The 20,138-nt window shown below is 47.0% G+C and overlaps 2 protein-coding genes and 1 pseudogene across 7 annotated transcripts in view; 2 read left to right on the top strand and 1 right to left on the bottom strand.

The window, feature by feature from the left end:
* Window positions 1-1,973, bottom strand: part of LOC116661730 — a 39,809-nt gene extending 37,836 nt beyond the window's left edge. For 3 of the 6 annotated variants that reach the window (XR_004317650.1, XM_032474258.1, XM_032474256.1), the window contains exon 1: window positions 1,715-1,973. Coding sequence is in view for 2 of the 6 variants with exons in the window: in XM_032474258.1 (XP_032330149.1) it covers window positions 1,715-1,973 (259 nt within the window). In the remaining 4 variants the exon portion in view is untranslated. The remainder of the gene's footprint in view (window positions 1-1,714) is intronic. The other 3 variants (XR_004317651.1, XR_004317652.1, XM_032474257.1) reach the window with 3 other exon arrangements.
* The window catches only part of LOC116661733, a 708,679-nt pseudogene that overhangs the window by 540,403 nt on the left and 148,138 nt on the right, over window positions 1-20,138 (top strand).
* Window positions 2,052-4,486, top strand: LOC116661739 (GDP-fucose protein O-fucosyltransferase 2-like). Its single transcript, XM_032474271.1, has 2 exons — window positions 2,052-2,134; window positions 3,684-4,486. Exons 1-2 carry the CDS (start codon window positions 2,109-2,111, stop codon window positions 3,952-3,954), a joined length of 297 nt encoding a protein of 98 aa, XP_032330162.1. The 5' UTR covers window positions 2,052-2,108; the 3' UTR covers window positions 3,955-4,486.

The raw sequence follows: 20,138 nt of genomic DNA, 5'->3' as shown, positions 1-20,138 counted from the left end.
GGGGAGGGGAGATCAGAGCCCACAGAGAGGAGATGCCCCTCCCAGGAGCCACAAACTGGGCAGTGGCTGCTGGCATCCAGCTCTCCTGTTCTCAGGCCCATTTCATCTGTGGGGTGTTTCCAAAAGAAACAATGGTGGAAGGGCCATGGAGGACCCCTAGACCTCCCAGAATAGACAGGGGGAGCAGAGTCACCATGCTGGCCCAGAGCTTGGAGACAGACCTGCAGTGGAGACCACAGGTCTTCTGAGAAGCCAGTTTCGAAATAAAGGCAGTATGCGCTGGAATACCCATTTCGAGCAATTGCTTCATCATAGACATGTAATTTACATAGTTCTTCTCACCACGAAACTGTGTTCCCAACACGCTACATGAATGACGGCTTCAACACACATTCATTTCTGAGATGTGAACAAGTGTAGAGCCGCTCTTTCAGTCCAGCATAATGGGCATGGTTACACCTAGGAAAGCTTACCAAGATTTCTCAGCAACAGCCAATTTCGAAATAAAGGCAGTGTGCGCAGGAAAAGCCGGTTGGAGTGAGGGCTTCCCCATACACATGTAAGTTATATAGTTCCCCTCACCATGAAACGCTGTTCCCAACATGCTACATGCATGAAGGTTTTGACACACATTCAGTTCTAAGAAGTTAGCATGTGGAGAGCCGCTCTTTCATTCAGCATAAAAGGCCTGGTTACACCCAGGAAGATTTACTCAGATGTCTCAGCTGGTTCCTTCACCCAGATTCAAAATAAAGGCCGTTTTTGCTGGGAAAGCCTGTTGGAGCGTGTTCAGAGCTGTTTCGGGCTCTGTCCCAGCTGGAGGGTGCAAACCCCAACCTCCAGAATGAGGGACCAGGACCCCACCGGCCAGGTGGTGTTGCCTTTGCTGGGGAACAGTGATCTTTGGGTTAGATATTTTGCAGCTCTCTCTAAAACCTGTTTTGACTTAAGTTTGCATCCTAGTCACCAGTTTCAGGGCAACAGAAAAAGCATATCCTACATCCCTTTGCACTGAAATCTTCCCAAAAGAGCAAATATTTGCCCATGAAAATACCAGCTGCTCTTCTAAGGCCCCCTAAATACCCAGCAGTGTGGCCGGTGCACTCTTGATCAGGAACAGGATGAGAGGGACCAGCGGTCTTCCAGCAGGCTTGGCCTGGTGTGGCAGCTGCGCTGTGGGTCCGTGGTGGGAGGGCCATGCAGGGAATCCTGTTTGAGGGGCCTCTGTGCACGTCTGCATTATGCTCTGAGGTTTCATACAAAGGCTCCAGGCATCCTAACTGGTCAGATACAGCCCCCACCCTCGGGCTGGAACCACCAGGACCTCAGTACCTGTAACAGGGACGGTGCCCGGTGTGGGGAGAGGTCATGGGACACTCCGGGGGCAGGGGTAGTGGTGCTGGGGAAGGCAGGGGGTGCAGTGAATGGTGGAGGGAGCAGGGTCCCTTGCTTGGGGGTGAGAGTTCTTGGGGAGACCACAGAGCATGGCACACACAATCCCCACCCCATACCCCAAATTCCTAGCCCCGCCAACACAGGGGCTTCTCTGAACACTCTCACCGTGGCTAGCCTGTAAGACCGCACCTAACCCGGCATCTGGCACCCCTGCCCTATCTCCCCTCTTAGGACAGATCCCGTCTCCTTGGAAACTGCCCAGCAGCGTGAATTCAAGGCCGGCAGCGGGCCTGGCGGATCTGCACTTCAGGTGCCCTACCTGGCCAGCCGTTTGTGCCTTGGCTCAGTCCTCTATCTTGCCCAACGGCAGCCTGGGTCCACGTCCGGTGCAAGGGGAGGCCGCGGAGCCCAGGCTGAGCCACACACACGGACAGGTGAGGGTGCCCCCGCCCCGCTGCCCCACCGCCCCGCAGCCCCGCCCACTGGTGGCAGCACCGCCCCAGCATCCGGCCGGCGCCATCTGCAGGTGAGGACGTCTGCTCGGCACCGCCCGCCCCGGCCCCGCCCAGCTGCCCCATAAGCCTCCCCCCAGCCCCCGTCCTGGCCGAGCCCTGGCTCCCATTGGCTCCGCAATTTCTGCCCTCTCACGTCTAGCCTCGGGAGGACACAGACGCAAGCGCTAGAGGAGGGCCCCGCGGCGTTGCCATGGCTACATGCGCCGCGCTCTGCGCGGGCCGGTGTGAGCTTCTGGGGCGGGCAGCGGGCTCCGGAAGTGTGCAGCTACCCGGGACCATGGCGGTGCTTGCTGCTGGGGCTGGCGGCTTGCTCGCCTGGGCGACTAGTTCTGGCCTGGTCAGTCGGCGGCCGACATCCTGTCTGGGGCGGCGTCCCACAGACGGTAAACGTACGGCCGCGCCGTTGGCGGGGCCAGTGGACATGGACCGGGGTGGGATCCGGGTTGGTGTGGCTGCCGGGGAGGCGCTGTGGTGCCAGGGAGCGGGTTGGGGCGGGGAGGACAGGGCTGGGGCACAGCCTCGGGCTTTCCTCCCCCTCGGGCCCTGGGGCTGGGACCGCGAGTCCGGGTAGCCCTGCTTGGCCGCGGCCTCCCAGAACCCCCGGGAAGGGCAGGCGGAGGACCTGTCTTTTATGAAGCGGGGCCTTATCCGGGTTTTGAAGAGCCCCAGAATCAGATGTTGGAATGGGGTGGTTTATCAGCCTTGTTTATCTGCAGGGAAATTTCAGTTCCATCCAGATGTTGGCTCCTTCGGTAAAACTCAGGAATAAGACAAGGGTCATTGCCGATTAGCAGTTATCTAGGGCTTGACTCAAAATAGACTGTGCGGGGTGTAGGGATGGTAGATGGGCCTTCCCTCTCAAAGTTGGCAGTCTTCTGGGATTAGAGGCCCCAGTTGAGGATTACATCTTCATCTGCGGTAATGGAGGTTGTGGGAACATTAACACAGAGAAGGGAGGAGTGTGGCTGCGATAACTCATTAAAGAAGCCAGGACCCTTGCCTGGCTCTTGTGTAGGAGAGTCTCGCCTAGGGTAGGGCAGCAGTTATCAAAGTGTGTCTGAGGCCCCTGAGATGCAAGACTATTTTCATAGAAACGCCGGTATGTCACCTGCCTTTTGCACACTCTTGCACTCCCGAGTTTCCTGTGGGGATTTCCAGGGAAAACCTGGTCTGTGATATCACAAAACAGGGAATTTAGAGGCAGATAGAATTCAGAACTCACCAGTCCAAAAGAGTTTTGCAGAAATTAAAATCACTGCTCTTCTTCTCATTAATGATTTTTGTTTAGAAAAATATACTTATTTTTTGCTTAAGAGTATTAATGGTAACATGTAGTAGGTTGTTATTATTTTTAAGTGAAATCATAAGCATTTTTTAAAGTTCTTATTTAAGTTCTAACACAGGAACTATTGATAGATTTAACCCACATAAACAGCAGCCTTTTGGAGTCCTCAGTAATTAAGAGTGTACAGGGGTCTGTAGGCCAAGAAGCTTGAGAGCCCCTGGAGAACGTGTGCTCAGGTACTAGTCAGGTACTTAGCGTTGTTAGACAGATGCCAAGATGTCTTCTGCATGTGCTCCCGGACTCGAAGTAATTGGCCACATGGAGACGGGTGGGCAGTGCCTCCACTATACAAACCAGAAGCTGGTGAATGTGTCTGGATTGTAGGCCATGGGCTGTGCAGGGATTCCCGTTGTATCTGTTCTATCTAAGCCGGGATTCCTGTGCAGAGGCTTGGCCCTGAAGACCCGCTCTCCTTTGCTCCCTGCCAGGTACCTTCTGTGTGACGTCAACCCTCCAGAGGGCTTCAGCCTCCATAGGAGCGTCTGTATCCACATCGCCTTCCTCCTGAAGACCCTGCTGAAAATGGAGGAATCGGTGCTGGTGATACCCCCTTGGGGCCGCCTCTACCATTGGCAGAGCCTGGACATCCACCAGGTCCGGATTCCCTGGTCTGACTTTTTTGATCTCTCAAGTCTCAACAGAAACATCCCTGACACTGAGTACCAACCGTTCATTGCAGGGGAGATGGTGATCGTTTAACTGGGGCCAGACGGTTGTTGTTCTGGTTCTGATGTGAACATCAGGCCATCTTGCTTCGGGCTTGTCGGTCTGCTAAGGGGTCCTGCTCATGTTTCCCGCACTGCAGGTGAATTTGGTCTTTCCATAGTTTTTCTCAGGAAATAGATCTGAAGTGTATGAGATATGTGTTCCCTCCGCTCTGAAAATCCTGGCCTCCTGGTGAGATGGAGCGGTGACAAGAAGGCCACTGCCACACAGGCCTTGTCTAAGGAGGACTCGCTCCCTGGGCAGTAAGGGCCATTCTTACCTGAAGGAAAACACGATGTGTGTGTAGCATGGGCCACGTGCTGGAGAAGGTATGTAACCTCTCATTCAGTATAATTTGGTCCTGCTCAAGCTTCCCATTTTACTTTCCGTAAGAGGTAAGAGTTGAAGATTTTCTTTGAATAAAGGTATTTAGAACTTATCTTTTTCTTTAATTGAAATGTGGTTGATTTACAATGTTTTGTTAGTTTCAGATATACAGCTGTTTTGTTAGTTTCAGGTATACAGCATAGTGATTCAGTTGTACATATACATAGTCTATTCTTTTTCAGGTTCTTTTCCATTAAAGGTTGCAAGATACTGAATATTTTCCCCTGTGTTCTGCAGTGAATCTTTGTTGTTTGTCTATTTTACATATAGTAGTTTGTAATTGTTAATCCCAAACTCCTAAGTTAGTTTTCTAAGTCTGTGAGTGTGTTTTTGTTTTGTAAATAAGTTCATTTGTATCATTTTTAAAAATTCCACATACAAGTGATATCATATGATACTTGTCTTTCTCTGAGTTATTTCACTTTAGTGTGATAATCTCCAGGTCCATCCATGTTGATGTAAATGTCATTATTTCCTTCTTTGTTATGACTGAGTAATATTCTTCTATATCTAAATTCTACATCTTTATCCAATCATCTGTCTGTGGGTGTTTAGTTTGTTTCTATGTCTTGGCCATTGTAAGCAATGCTGCTGTGAACATTGGGGTGCAGGTATATTTTGGAATTAAGGCTCCCTCTGGATATATGCCCAGGAATGGGATTGCTGGATCAAATGATAAGTCTTTTTTTAGTCTTTTGAGGACTCACCATACTGTTTTCCACAGTGGCTGCACCAAACTACATTCCCACCAACAATGTAGGAGGGTTCCCTTTTCTCCACAGCCTCTCCAGCATTTGTGGTTTGTGGATGTTTGAATGGTGGCCATTCTGACTAGTGTGAGATGATAACTTATTGTAGTTTTGATTTGCATTTCTCTGATAATTAGCAATATTGAACCTTTTTTTCATATTCCTATTGGCCATTTGTATATCTTCATTGGAGAATTGCTTGTTTAGTTGTTCTGCCCATTTTTGGACTGGGTTGTTTATTTTTTTTTCTTATTAAGTTGTATGAACTATTTATATAGTCTAGAATTTAAGCCATGTTCAGTCTCATCTTTTGCAAAAATTTTCTCCCATTCCATAGGTTGTCTTTTTGTTTTGCTTATGGTTTCTGTTGCTGTGAAAAAGCTGATAAGTGTAATTAGGTCCCATTTGTTTATTTTGTATTTTATTTCTGTTGCTTGGGTGTATTGCCCTAGGAAAACATTGGTGAGATATATATCAAATAATATTTTGCCTATGTTTTCTTCTGAGAGATTTATAGCGTCTTGTCTAATGTTTAAGTCTTTAAGCAATTTTGAGCTTGTTTCTTTTTTTTTTTTTTTTTGCGACTCTATTGTATGCTTTCGATTTGTGGTTATCTATTTTTTCAAGTATATCAACTCATTACTATATCTATTTCCTTTAGACTGATAATCACGTAGGCTCCAACACATCCTAAGAATAATGAGAAAAAAAAAGAAAGAAAGAGAAAAAAATCTATCTTTTCATGCTACCGTCTCCCATTACCACCTTTTTGTATTTTGATGTACTTTTTCTTTTTTCCATCTTCATGTTTATTGTCTTGTAACTCGTTATTGCATTTCCAACTATGGTTTCCCGTTTGTATAGCATCCTGCTTTCTTTCTGTTTAGAATAGAAACTTTTAATGTCTCGGTTTGGTTCAATAATGCTGAATTATCTCCCCACTCCCCTCCCCCCCTGCGTCTCTGAATCCTCAGTGCAGGGAAGCCAAACCATCCTTGCCTTCATCGGTTCTGGGAAAGCAATCTTCATAGTGGGAAAGAAAACATTGAAAAATAATATTCTGTGTGTTGCTTTCTACCCTTGCCCAGAGAGTGAGAATCACCTCTGAAGGCGGAGGAAGAAAGTTGGAGGTGCGGGGCACAAAGTCTTTTGTCCTTTTGCTACTGAAAAAATGATTGCTTTTGTAATTAGTGATGATGCCCTTTAAATTGGTGAGATCGAGATTCTACAGCTTCAGCGCCTGTGAATAACCAGCCGGGAGAAAGCTCTCCAGGGCCCCTGCAGTGGGAAAGGCAGCCCCTCTGAGCACCTGTTGTTCTGTATTCTTCCTGACTCCACATGGGTTTGCTACGCACCGCACCGTGCAGGACGATGCAGTTACCCGAGGTGGAGGACAGGGAGACCCCTGCTGGGTGGAGAGCCACAGGAGCCCACATTTGAAGGACAAAGTGAAGAGTAGTGGGGCGGGCATAGGAGGAGAGGATGGTTGAGACCCAGGATGGTGTCCTGGAGTCCAGCAGGCGAGGCTGGCGGGGCAGATGGGGCCCTGGGGCATGGGCAGTCCTTGAGGGATCTGAAGCAAAGATATGAACCAAGAGACTGGATTCGTGTGGGCGTACAGCGCCCCCTGGATGCCGCGGGGCAGTGCAGCAAGCCCAGGAGGAGCGGGCAGTTCCCCAGAGTTGGGTTGACAGGTCACAACCAATTCACTGGGGACCGAGAGGTACCGAGATATTGTTAACTTTTTGTCCCTCTTCCTGGAAAAAAGCTGCTTCCTGTTGAATAGCCTGTGTCGTTAGTGAGAATTAAAGACATGAAGCAACATTTCCTCAAAAGTCATCCATTGTGTAGTTGTTAATAAGGGTCAAATGCAGACTTGAATAGACTAAATCAAACATTCATCATCGGATTTTAAAATCCTTTAAAATAAAAATTCTTGCTGTCTTTGTTCTTCATTTCAGGGTTCACTTGGTGATAATAATAGTAAACAAAGCAACAGCAAACCCTTACAGAACTCTGTCCTGCTGTTCCAGGAACTCTGTGTTCACGACAACCCAATGAGGTGGCACTTTACAGGAAGGACAGTCATTAATCACACAGCTAGTAAATGGCAGACCTGGGACTTGAACCCAAGCTGTCTGGCCCCAGAGCCCCCTCTCAGGCCTTTCACTGCAGCTCATCACTTGGCATGCCCGACACAGGCCAGCATTAAGGAGCAGCGTGACCTTGGCCAAGGCTGCTTCACCGCTTGGTCTCTGTTTCCTCATCTGTAGAATGGGGGTGTGGGCAGTGAATTCTGTGAGCTCAGTGGTCACTTCCTCCAGCTCTGCTATTCTACTGCTTTAAGTTAATTTATTAAGTATCTGAGCCTCTGAATGGGCCACACTGGAGCTTTGCTAGGACCTGGGTTACGGAGAAAAGTAAGATCAGCCTGCTTCTCCAAGGAGCCTGTCTCCCTCCACGGGAAACAGCTGCAAGGCCCAGGTTCCCTCGCTGGCGGACGGGGGCTGGGCAGGAAAGTCTGATAGAAGATGGAGGCAGAGCCCCTCCGAGAACAGTGTTGGCCACACAGCTCTCAAGAACGGGAGCGTCTGTCCAGGCTGCTGAGAGGGGTGTCCTCGTGAGGCCAGCAGCCCCCCCCAAATTAAGCCCTCAGGACAAAGATCCAGCCAGCCCTGCAGTGTCACCATAGAGCCAGTCCATCCTCATCACTGTGCCCCTGTGCTACTTTGTCCTGGGGCCTCTCTTTCCCCTACACCCAGAAGACTCTTCTCCCTCTCTTCTCTGAGTGTCCCCTCACTTCACCCGTGGTCCCTGCTTCCTGGCCCACCATCTCTGGAGTTGACACTTTGCCCCCTCACACCCCCCGTTTGATAAGGAGCCTGGGTTTGCCTCCTTGTGCTCACTTTCCCCTTTCAGATGATTGCTCCTACTCTCCTGGGAGCACCTGGAAAACCCAGATCCTTTCCTAGCAGTGCCTGCCACCCTGGCCTCCCTGCTCATCTGCCTCAGTCAGGAGCACCTGGACCACCAGCTCTGTATTGCCTCGCCTCCTACCATCAAGACGTCAAAGTTCATTCTCCCTCCACCACCCAGTATGTTCATTTTAGGGTCTTCTTCACCGTCAGCCTGAGCCAGCCACCCCCCATTCACCCTACCCACGGGCTCATACCCGGGTGTGTCTCCACCCCAGGTCTAGCCTCTCTCTTTTAAGTGCCCACCTCTAGCCATCCAGCTGCTTCTCCACCAGCCTCCTTGGCCCTCATTCACCCTCACTAAGGCATCATGCACTGACTCCTCTGCTTTCCTGCCTGTCCACATTCCTCTTACTTCCACTACCCCACCTTCCAGCTCTGCATCCACAGTCAGCACTCTCTTTATGACAAACAAAACCCCCTTGAGCCTTGACCTTTTCAGTTCCTCACCAGGCCGACTTCCATCTCGGTTCACCCAGCTCTATTTGTTCTGAGCCTGCAGGCAGCAGGCTCTCCCAGCACAGGTTTCTAAGACTACAAATCAATGCCCACCGTGTTGCCACTGCCAGGCAATCCTCCAGGATTTCTCTAGTGAGCACATTTCCCCACTTATCACTCAGTGGTGTCAACATTCTCTGCTCTCTGCACACCTCTAAGCTTCCCTCTGTCTCTTCCCTGACTCCCAGCAGATGGTCTTCCCTCCTGCTTCAGAGAGAATGACATGTCACTGGAAAGGAACTCGCTCACCTGCAGCAAATCTTCTCACCTCATCTTTTATCTGTCCCTCTCCCACCTGGACTCTAGCTGTAGTTCTTAATTCAGTGAGTTTAGTTGACATATATATACACAGTTAAAAGCATAGCACACTATCGCCTACCTTCTAGGGCTTATGTTTCAATTTAACATAGAGTGTGTGATTCATCCACTTCGCTGCATGTACCTGCAGTTCATTTGTTTTAACTGATCTTAAGTGTTGTGTGTGTGAAAGTAACACAAGGCAAGGGTAAGCCAGGATTCAGGATGCTGGTTACTTCCTGTGAGAAGAGGCCAAGTGCAGGTTAGGACACAGTATGTCACTGTCAATAGTCCTGTTCTGATGCTGGGTGATAGGTTCACAACTGTTTCTTATAATATTAATTTTAATACATAAATACTTCTCAAAGGCACCTAAGGTGAGATTGTGTCATGAACCAAGGCATACAATGTGTAATATTACATCATTATTGTTATGTAATCTTGTTATAAAATATATTAATCATAATCCTACATTGTTATGTATTATATATTATATAGATGCATGAATTATATATTATGTATATAAATACCTACATACGTATTATATACTATCTGATAATAAATAAACAGAACATATTATGGTAGTATATCTACTATTATGTATTATTTAATAAATAATAACATACTGTATCCTGTTATATGACATGGCACCTAATCTTTAATCAAATAAAAATATGCCACTATATGTAATGGTAATTAATAAAATTAAATGAAAAAGCCCGCAGCTTTTAACGCCAACACCGCTTCAGCTGTCACTATCTTTTTTCTTCCCTTTCATGGCCGAGGTCCTCACAGTGCTATCTGTTCCCCCTTTCATCTCCTTGTCCTGAGCCTTCCTCTTCCTCCCATCCCATGCTGCCTTCTGCCCCGTGGCCCCTCTAGTCACCAGCGGCCTCTGGGGCACTGATTTTCGGAGATGGTCTCAGGCCCCTGCTCACCTGCCTGTCCGCTGCCTCTGCCACCGCTGGTGGGGGCGGGGTTGGGGTCAGAATGCACCTCTTGTCCTGGAAGAGAACACAGCACAGACTGTGACCAGCAGCAGGTGTGGCCGGGAACTGCAGGACTGGGGGGAGAGCCAGACTGTCTGCATCCAGACCGGGGGCTCTTGGAGTGTGAAGAAGCCCAGTCCTCACTGCCCCTGAAGTGAGGAAAACACCCTCAGGTGAGTTAAAGTGCTTAAGACCTAGGTCTGTTGGCTGGAAAAGACAAACGGGTCCCTAAGGGGAGGGTAGTTGATGTTCCAGTCCCCACCAAGGCCCTAAGGGCTGGCGGGGAACCAGGCTGGATGCTCCACTGGACCCGGTGCCCCCACGGGGCTGGGGCCTTCGGGAACAAGCAGAAAGCCCTCAGTCTCTGGGGGGAACGGGGCAGTGTGGGAGCATCCCTGCAGCGAGTCAAGTGACGTCAGGGCTTGTGGGATCCGTTTTTATGGCCACACCGAGCCTCAGCAGAAGCCATGGCAAGAGTGGATTCCTGTCTCTCCAGGTGCCATCTTGTCTGAGTTCCAGGATTCAGACCCGATCCCCTGGGGTGCTAGGACATTTATACACAGAGGCGGCTCGAGGAGGCCTCAAGAGGGTGGTAATGGCCTTCCTGCCAACACGATTACACAAAGATCAATCAATCGATGGGAAGTAAATAAGAACCATGGTCACATCTGGACCCCAAGCTTAGACGTGGTATATGGGTGACATTTATCGACAATCCAGCGAGGTTCTGGTCAGAGCTAGAGGCCAGGGCAGCAAGATGGGAGTGGCACTAAGGAGCATTGTGGTGCAGAGGCTAGACTGGGGGTCTGCAGGCTCCTCCCAGGAGGAGCCTCAGAGTTTTGGAGGTGGCTAACTTGCCTGATTCGTGTCACCAGCAAGTGATGCCACGTGCTGAAAATCAGCTATAATCCTGAGCCGGGTCAGCCCTGGGTGATGTGATAAAAGCTCCTACAAGAGGGAGCACCAGGCGGATAGTGAACCAACCAACAGGCTGATGCGTTTCTGGCCTGTGTTTATCGTGCTTTCATAGCCAAGAATGAGGAGAGAGTTGAATGGCTCACCATGAAGATTTTAACAACTTAAGAGGTTTCCGTGTCTCACTGCATTTCAGTGTCACCCGGAGGAATTCAGGAGGTGTTTAGACCCAGTGGAGACTAACGGCATCTTGGTTCCTCAACCTGGCAAACCTACCAGCCCTCTATGGCCAGACCTTGTCAAGTGCCTTCCCTTGTAACAAAACCTTTCCACCCACGATTGTGGTATGCTTTTATTTTTTTTAATTAATGGGAATGAAGATACCTTACAGCCTCCTCAGACCTTTCCTTGGGGCTTCTGCCCTTAGACCCCGGCAAGGGGGCCCTCTGACCTGGGTCCTGCACTACAGAGGGTCCCTCTGGCCCTGACACTTCCTCTGGCCATGCCCTCCATGGGGTGGAGTCAGCAGGGCCAAGGGGACATGGTCATTGGCTCCGCCCTGTGCTCTAGAAACCCAGGACCACAAATGCCCTGTCTCAGCAGCCCCTGACCCATTTCTAGTGCCTGCATCAGCTCTCCCCGGAGTTCAGATTCCTAGGACTCACAGAGAGGCCAAAGCATAGCTGTTTGCATGGAGGGTATGAGCAGAGCCCGGACATGAGGTCTGTGTGTCCCCCTGTGCACATCCAAGGCCCCTTGTGGCAAGGGATGGACCCAGCATTGGGAAGAAAACGGTCAGGCTAGTGATCAGAGACTGGGAATCAGCTCTCCCCACACGCTCACTTTCTTTGCCGGACTCCCCTGTGTCTGGGAATTCTAAATTTGAACCTGGCCTTCCCCCTTATAATGAATGTATATTTGTAAAGGCAGGAGATTAGACCCTACTGCACTTAACATGTTTACATGTATAGGATGTGAGCTCCCAGGTATGCTCTGGCCCTGCACTTCCAAAGGTCCAGAGCAGTTATGTTGGCTCTACTGAGACTGTAAGTGGTAAAGACCATCTCCAGAGAGGAGGGGTTCCTGCTTCACGCTCCAAAGTCAGGATCTTCTGAGTGGATAAAACAATGGACACTGTGACCCTCAATTGTAAATTGATTTAGAATAACGCCAAAGTGTGTAAGACGTGTGTGTACGCATGCACGCACCTGGGGACGTGTGTGGTACATGACTGTGTGTGTGTGTGTGTGGTGTGCATGCGCATGCCTGGGGATGTATATGGTTCTGTATGTTATGTATGTGTGTGCGCCTGAGAACGTGTGTGGTTGTGTGTATGTTATGAGTGTGTGTGTGTTACATGACTCCATGTGTGTGTGCCCGTGGGGATGTATGTGGAGCAGAGCCAGTGTGTCTGCACGTGTGTTTGTGTGTACGTGCATGTATTAGTTTTAATAGTAGAAGCTGTCCTTTAGAATTATGAAGTAGTAAAAATTGTATGATGTCCTTGGCTGTATAATTCAAAATTAAAATAATCTTCAATCACCAGAAATTTAGTCCCCCTCAGATTCTGATTTTTTTTCCATATTGATTATGTCTTCATTTCACTGATGAGGAAACTGTAGCTTAGAGATGTTAACTGACTCAACCAAGGACATGGAGCTAGCGAGCCCAGGACCAGGACGCAGTCCAAGCCACGCTGTTCCAGAGGCCTGGAGCCCTGCTCACGATCATGCGTGGCCTCTTGGCGGGGGAACAGATTCTGATGGGCTGTGGCCAGCGTGCAGGCTGCCCAAGCCGGGGATTCGGGAAGCTGGGCGGAGAGTACCAGACAGCAGACAAGAGTGAAGGGCTGCTCAGAAGTCAGATAGGTTCCTAGGTCTTGGATGAGGAAGGATGCTCACTGATAATCCTTGATCCCTTTGCTGGTGGCTAAAAGGGACCAAGGCCTATGAGAGCACTTCTGGGAGCTGCCTGCCAAAACCTGGAAAAGGACTGCTCAGGACTGGCTCTGCAGTAGGAGCAGAGGAAGGAAATGCCGCCTCTTGGTGGACATTATTGGTGATGGCAGTAGGAGGCCTAGCAGCCTTGGCATAGAGGTGGCAGGACAAGGTCCTAGTGGATGATCGTTTTCAAGTGTCTTAAAAATCATTGCTTCATATATTTTATCCATTTTGTGGTTTATTGTAGGGTGGTAATTATGGTCAGTGTTACTCCATATTACCTGGATTAATTAATTTTTTTATTGTTAATTTTCTCTTCAGTGATTTGGAAGCTATATTACCTCTTAATGAAAATTCTCTCTAAATTTTTAAAAATCATCTCTAAGTTCGTAACTTTATATGCAATTGGACCAGTATTCCTATAAGAGTCTCAAAAATGAAATAATCTATTAGATCCTGTTCCTCAATAATGAAAAATTTAGCATATTTTACCTCTCTGCTCTTCCAAACTGTGTGTGTGTGTGTGTGTGTGCGTGTGTGTGTTTGTGTGCTCCAGTTACTTTTTAGACAGTTGCTTTAAGTTTGTTACATTAACAAAGAAAATATAGGTATAAACATCTTGGATTTCATTGCTCACTAACACTATTTAATTCCATGTGTTTCCCACTTTTGAGTTATTTACTTATCGGGATTTCCCAATCAACTGGACACAAGATTGACTAATTTTTTTCAAGCGGTTGACTTGGAAAACTTTCATATCTATATGCAGATTTATGTTCTCCTCATCAACAACTCTCAGTGTGTTGTTCATAGCCCAAACCTTATTTTAAATTAAGGCATTGTCTTTCATCACCAAAAAAAAAAAAAAAAAAAAATTCTTAATTTAAGGTGCTGTCTTTTTATGGCTGGCTAGTCTTGTATGCTGAATGGATATTAATAGAGATTTCCTTAACCTTCCTCCTTCTTTTTGCCATAACTCGAATTCATTGAGAAGCATGTTTTTACCATTTATCAGATGGGCTTCCACTTTGACTTCCGCCTTAAACCATCACCCCACTCTTTTTCTCCATGCTTATTCCTGAAAAAGTGAGCTCTCTATCGGTTTAAAGGTGGTTCCAGTTAAAGATGTGTGACTCCCTGTCCAAAGGTCCAAAGGAAGAGAAAAGGAAAGATTCCTGTTTCTGGTGGTTACATTTTGTCAGCTTAGAGATCTAGTTATCCGTGTGGCTGCGGTGGAATCTGCAATATCTTGGCACAGAGTTTCCTTTTTCTGGCTTACTAGGGGAGCCGCATTAGCTGGGGTCAAGGCGCTGTGGCCGTTGTCAGGATCCCGGGGCTGAGGCAGCCCCTCTCCCTCCTTGTTATTTTGATCTTGCAAACTGGGTCCCAGCTATGTGAACCCTGCACCTGGCGGCCAGGATCGCCCCCCATGCACCGTGTCCCCAGTTCCTCGGCGTCCCTCACTGCTATCAGCTAGTTCCAGTAAGAGTACGAGATGGCTTCCGCTGCGGTCCTTCCTCCTTCCTCTCCAGGCAGGCCCTCCTTTCCCACTAGTTGGCCCTAAGCCTTCTCTCCTGCGCTACATACGCTGACGGAATTCCTCAGGGTTTCCAGCAGGTAGATGGCGCTCTTCTATGTTTGGACCCCTTCAGTGCTTGCAGTGGAAATTTAGGAGGTGGGAAGGAGGAGCTTGGGGGTTCTCCGGATCTAGGGGCTCCCTATCCAGCAGATTCAACTAACTGTGGATTGAAAATACTCGGGAAAAAACACAAAGTTTCAAAAAGCAACACTTGAATTTGCCATACACTGGCAACTACTTACATAGCATTCATGTTTTATTAGATACCAGAAGTAACCTAGAGATAATTTAAAGTACACAGGAGGACACAGCAAAAGAGAAAGTGACAACAAATATACGTGTATATTCATGTATAACTGAAAACTTCTGCTGTATGCTGGAATTTGATACAATGTTGTAAAATGACTATATCTCAATAAAAAAAGTTTGTATATATATTGAAAAAGTAGATGGGAGGATGTACATGAGTCCCATGCAAGTCCTATGTCATTTTATACAAGAGGTGTCAACATCCATGGATGTTGACGTCTGGGGGGAGTCCTGGAACAAGTGCCCCATGGTTACCAAGGAATGACTGGAGGCCCAGGCTCCTTATCCCAGCCTGTCAGGTCCCCATGTGGTCTGAATCCTACCTGTACCACACTTCCCTTGTCACTCTCCTCCAGCCCTGGCAGACTGCCCTCTGATTTTTGAACAGGCCACACTCACTGTGTTTCATATCTGGCCCCTAGAAATACACGTTACTTTCTGAGAATGGCTCTGCTTTCACAAAATGGGCTGCATTGTTACTAGAGAAGACAGTGTGGATGTTCCTTTAAAAACTGAAAATGGACTTAACTCATGATCCAGCCTTCCCACTCCTGGACATATGTCAGAAGAAAACTCTAATTCAAAAAGTCACATGCACCTCAATGCTCACAGCAGCACTATTTATTATAGCCAGGACATGGCAACAACACAAATGTCCATCAGCAGCTGACTGGATAAAGCAGTAGTAGTATACTTATACAATGGAATACTACTCAGCCATGAAAAAAACAAAACAATGTCATTTGCAGTAACATAGATGGACGTAGAGATAGTCATTCTAAGTGAAGTAAGCCAGAAAAAGAGAAAAATGCCATATGATTTCACTTATATGTGGAATCTAAAAAAAGACACAAATGAATTTAACTACAAAAGAGAAACAGACCCACAGACATAGAGAAACAAACTTACGGTTCCCAGGGAGAGAAGGGGATGGGAAGGGATAAATATGGGGATTCAAAAAGTGCCCGTCTTGGGGAGTGATGGAAATGTTAGCTATCTTGATCGTGGTGATGGTTTTCTGGGTGTAGACATTTATCAAATTCATCAAATAGAACATGTGAAATATGTGTATTTTACTGTACAGGAATCATACGACAATAAACGTGCCTGTAAAAAAACAAGAAAAGATTGGCGGCATTTTGTCCTACTTTTTTATGTGTCTTTAGTGAGTGGGTCTTCAAGTTTCTGGTCTGCCATATTTTCTGAACCAGAAGTGCCCTGCTTCCCTTTCCTTTGTTAAACTGTCAGTGGGTGGCATTTATTCCCGTGGCTTCAACTGCTCTCTGTCCACTGATTAACTGTCAAATCTTTTCCAGCATGGGCATCTCAGTTCAGTCCCAGAAATATACGTATAATTGACAACTAGACATTCCCATTTTATTAGCCCATAAAAATCTCAAGCTCTGTATGTTTGGATTTACACTCGCTCAGACCTAGGTTTACTTTTTCAAACAACGGCATCACTATCCCTTCTGTTTTCCGTGCCAAACATCTGGGAGTTTTCCTTTACTTTTCCACTCCCTCACCCCCGTCAGTACTACAATTCTATTCCTTAATGTCCCCCAACTAAGTCCCTGCTCCTCGCTCCCCACTGCATTAATTCCCACCCCTTGCTAGTCTGCCCAGTGCTGTTCTTTAGAGTGAACAATCCACTTTGCTCACTTTTAATGACAAATTTGTGTCACTCTCCTCCTTAAAACCCCAAAGAATTCCCCGCTGCGTATGTGAGGAAGTCCCCGCTCTCTGATTTAACGTCACACCTTCTCATAACCTAGTTGCTGCTTTTTTACAGCCTCAGCTTCCGTTAGTTCCTCACAGCCTCTAGCCTCACTGACCTTCCTTCCCTAATTGCAAAGTGCTGTTAGACACGACCAGACCTCTGCACGAGACACGCAAGCTGCTGAGAATCCCGTCCCCACCACGCACTCTCCTGGTCTACAGATTTGCTGGAATCCTTCAGATGTCAGTGCAGAAAGCATTTCCTCTCTGACACCTTCCCTACCTTCTAGAACCCTGCCCCAGGCAGTGCAAAAGCCCCTCTGAACATACAGTAAACATGATGCCAAGTGAATCTTAACACATTGTTTTGAAAACCTATTTAAATTTGTCTCTTCCATGACACACTGTGATCTCCTTGAGGGATGGGGGCTGTGTGGTATTTGTCTAGACAGCTAATGTCTGGCACAGACCCCGGGCCATCGGAAATAGTCTGCTGACTCATCAAGAATTGTCGTCTTTGCGATGTAAGAAAGACTACATGATGTCTGATCTTACACCATCCGGCAAGGGTCAAAATAATTTCACATAGAACTACACAGGAAAAATATGTGTATACTTTTCCTCTTTGTGAGCCCAAGATCATAGGCAGCCTGGAACGGAGGTGTCACTCTAAGCTGTCTGTCCCCTAGGCTGTCACGTCCAGCTTCAACATATTTTTTAGAAGTTGTAGGGATACGTGTACATCACCCCGTCTTAGAACAAACGGTGCTTCAGCCTGACCAACTTTAATGTCCATATAAAAATCAGAAATCTTCCAAACTGAAGCCTGAAGAAACATTTCACTTCTCTCCTTCCAGTCTGTCTGCCATCTGCATCCCACATCCCCACTGCTCACCTGCGTCAGACCACCTTCTATCTAGAAACATTTTAGGTGGGACACTTGGATGAGAACTAATTACAGCAGTCATGAAAATGGTCCCATGAACGTACGCTCTGCACAACAAGGATGTTTTGACCGGAGGCCTCAGCCGTGACCTTCAGGGTCTGTTCACATGTTCTGCCTGGCTTCCCTACAGATGTTCTGCAGAAAATCAAGCCTGCAGTTAAAGTCATAGAAGTCCCAAGAAATCCAGAAAAATAGAGTGAGATTCATTTCCTTGGGAATATTTTTGAAAACCATCCACTAATAGGAAGAAGAGCTTTAAGAGGGTCATTTCAGATCAGATGATGTCCAACTGCAGGTGGGTCAGTTTTGTCATTGTTGCTCGCTAGTTGGCTTTCTGCTGCTTCTAACATGCCGCTGTTTAGAGAAGTGGCCTGAGTAGGCCCTCAGAGCAGAAAGGTGAGCTGGGCCTGGAAACAGCCAAGCTCCTCTGCTGTGTAGTGACCCGCTGAGAAGGAAAGGATGGCCCAGGGCTTCCTCTGACTCTCTCCCTCAGTTATAAACTCTATGAAGGGAAAATGGAACAAAAAATCTTAATTCAATATGGTATTGTCAAAGTATAAAAATAATTGTCTTTGGAGGGGATGGTATAGTTGAAGGGGTAGAGTACATGCTGGGTTCAATTCGCAGTACCTCAATGTAAAAATATAATAAGAAAAAGTCTTTACAATAAAAGAAAAATAACAAATAAGAAAAGAGATCTCAAAGAACCCAAGTTTAAAAAGAAAAAAATGTCTTTTAAAAATAGTAGTCAGCTCGGTCTTTTGCTAGATTAGGAGTTTGGGATTAACAGATACACACTACTATGTATAAAATAAATAACCAACTCCCAGGTCCTTAATAACCTAGTTCAACCTGAATCCTTTCTCTTTTTTCCCCTAAGCAACCCGTGGAAGCATCTGAAATTCTCATCTTATAAAAGAATTCATTTAAAGGCGTTTTGAAAGTTACTGGTTAAAAGTTATTTGTGGTTCCATGAATATAGGTCTAGTAAGAATGACAGACAATAAACCAGTAAGCAAATAAATATATGACGTACTGCCAGGTTCTAATAATTGCCAGAAAGAAACATAAAGCATATTAGGAGAGAAAATGATTGAATAGGAAATATGTGCGTGCTATTTTAAATAATGTGGTCAGGTAAGTCCTCTCTGAGGGTAAAATAATTTGAACAAAGTCCTGAATGAAGCAAAAGAATAAGCCACATAGGTAACAGACAAGAAAAGCCTCCCAGGCCGGGAGAAGTGTAAGTACGAGACTTGGAGTTACAAACACAGCTGTCCTGGTGGGGACCATCTGGGCGTTGAAGATGGGCTGGAGCAGAACGGTGAGAACTGAGGCTGCAGAGACGGGTGAGGGACCGGATCACACAGGGCCTTGGTAGGGACTCTGGATATCCTTCTGAATACAATGGAAAATTACGAGATTATTTTGCAAAGCAGAACAGCTTGATCCGATTCATAATTTAATAAGACCGTTGTGGGTAATATATGGGGAATAAGCAATGGAAGCAGGGCAAGGTAAGCTGATGGGAAGCCAATGGGAAGAGTGCTGCTGACCTGGAGAGAGACACCGAGGTTGGGCTGGGATGATGGCGGGAGACGGGCTGAAAGGGGGACACGATTTGACAGTAATGGTAACAGGCCTTAATGCTCGAGTTGGACACAGACACAGAGTGGTTCAGGGTGATGGTTATGTGATATTTGGGGCTGAGCCACAGTTTTTGTGCAGAGACCTGAAAGGAGAATAAAGTGGGGACGTTGACATCGGTAAGAAGGGTTGGTGGGTGTTTAATTCCCCCTAGAGCCGCGTCTCTGTTTCTCTGTAGATGAAGTCAGCAGAGCAGGGATGGGTGTTCCTAATTCTGCAGTGAATTGCGTGTCCTTCTCATCGACAAATTCGAGAGGCCGACCTGCCCATCCAATTGCAACATCTTGAATCTGCTTCTTTCTATCCAGGAGGAGATTTCCAACTAAGATGCCACTCAAAAATTCCCATGCCCACAGTTAGAGCTGTGTGCCTTTGGAATGATGTCAGAGATGCCTCCACAGAGGCTTGGTGTGCTCTCTCTCCCTCAGAGCACACAGTTCCCTTCAGTCCGGTGGGTCTCAGCAGAGAAGATTTCACAAGTAGCCCCTCTCAGGCCCTGGGGACCAACCTCATGCTTGGCAGAGCTCTGAAAATGAGCACGAGTTCCGGGCAAAGGGCCTTCTCCAGGGCGCCATCTGGCAGATTACATGAAGACAGTGTACAAAAGAGTGGGAGGGTTGATGGTATAAATGGATTTTACTTTTTGCTCTGAATCTGATTCTGTCCTTCCATTTTATTAAGGAAGAGTTCTTAGGCCAGACATGATTCTCTTTTTTCTTTCTATTTGATCATCCAAGAGGTTTAGATAGGGTATTTGTTTTAGGGTAAGAATCTTTAAAAAAAAAAAACAAACAACTATGCAAATTGTATCTTGTTAGGTATTTGGACAAGTAAATTCTCCCAGCAGTATTGAACCCCCTTGTACCTCCAGGGGTTCTCCAAAGGTTTACATGTTCCAAATCTGACCCAAAACCAATGAGCCTTTTTGTTTTAAGCACTTCACCATGGACAAAAGATGTCACTAAAGAAGGTGAGAAAAGAGCAGGTCCCCATCATCCAGAGTCCCTCCCAAAGGGCACACAGAAGTAAGGAGGAGATGAACGAGAGAAACGGTTTATTTATACACAAGCAGGAGCCAACCAGAAAAGTAAGTACCATGTTAAATGGTGAAAGTTAAAGGCTTTTTTATCAACCTAACTTAATAGGGCAAAGGGAGAGGAGAGAATTGGCTTCCATGACAGGTTTTCTTCTACATCTATTGAATCTCAGGTATCTTCAGCTTAAGTGC

Source organism: Camelus ferus, chromosome 36 (genome assembly GCF_009834535.1).
Source record: "Camelus ferus isolate YT-003-E chromosome 36, BCGSAC_Cfer_1.0, whole genome shotgun sequence".
Lineage (NCBI taxonomy): Eukaryota > Metazoa > Chordata > Mammalia > Artiodactyla > Camelidae > Camelus > Camelus ferus.
This window is presented reverse-complemented; position numbering and strand designations above follow the sequence as displayed.

Coding starts and splice junctions, on each gene's coding strand:
- LOC116661739 (XM_032474271.1), top strand. CDS start 2,109: ATGCGCCGCGCTCTGCGCGGGCCGGT. Junction 2,135..3,683: donor CGCGCTCTGCGCGGGCCGGT/GTGAGCTTCTGG, acceptor GCTCCCTGCCAG/GTACCTTCTGTGTGACGTCA.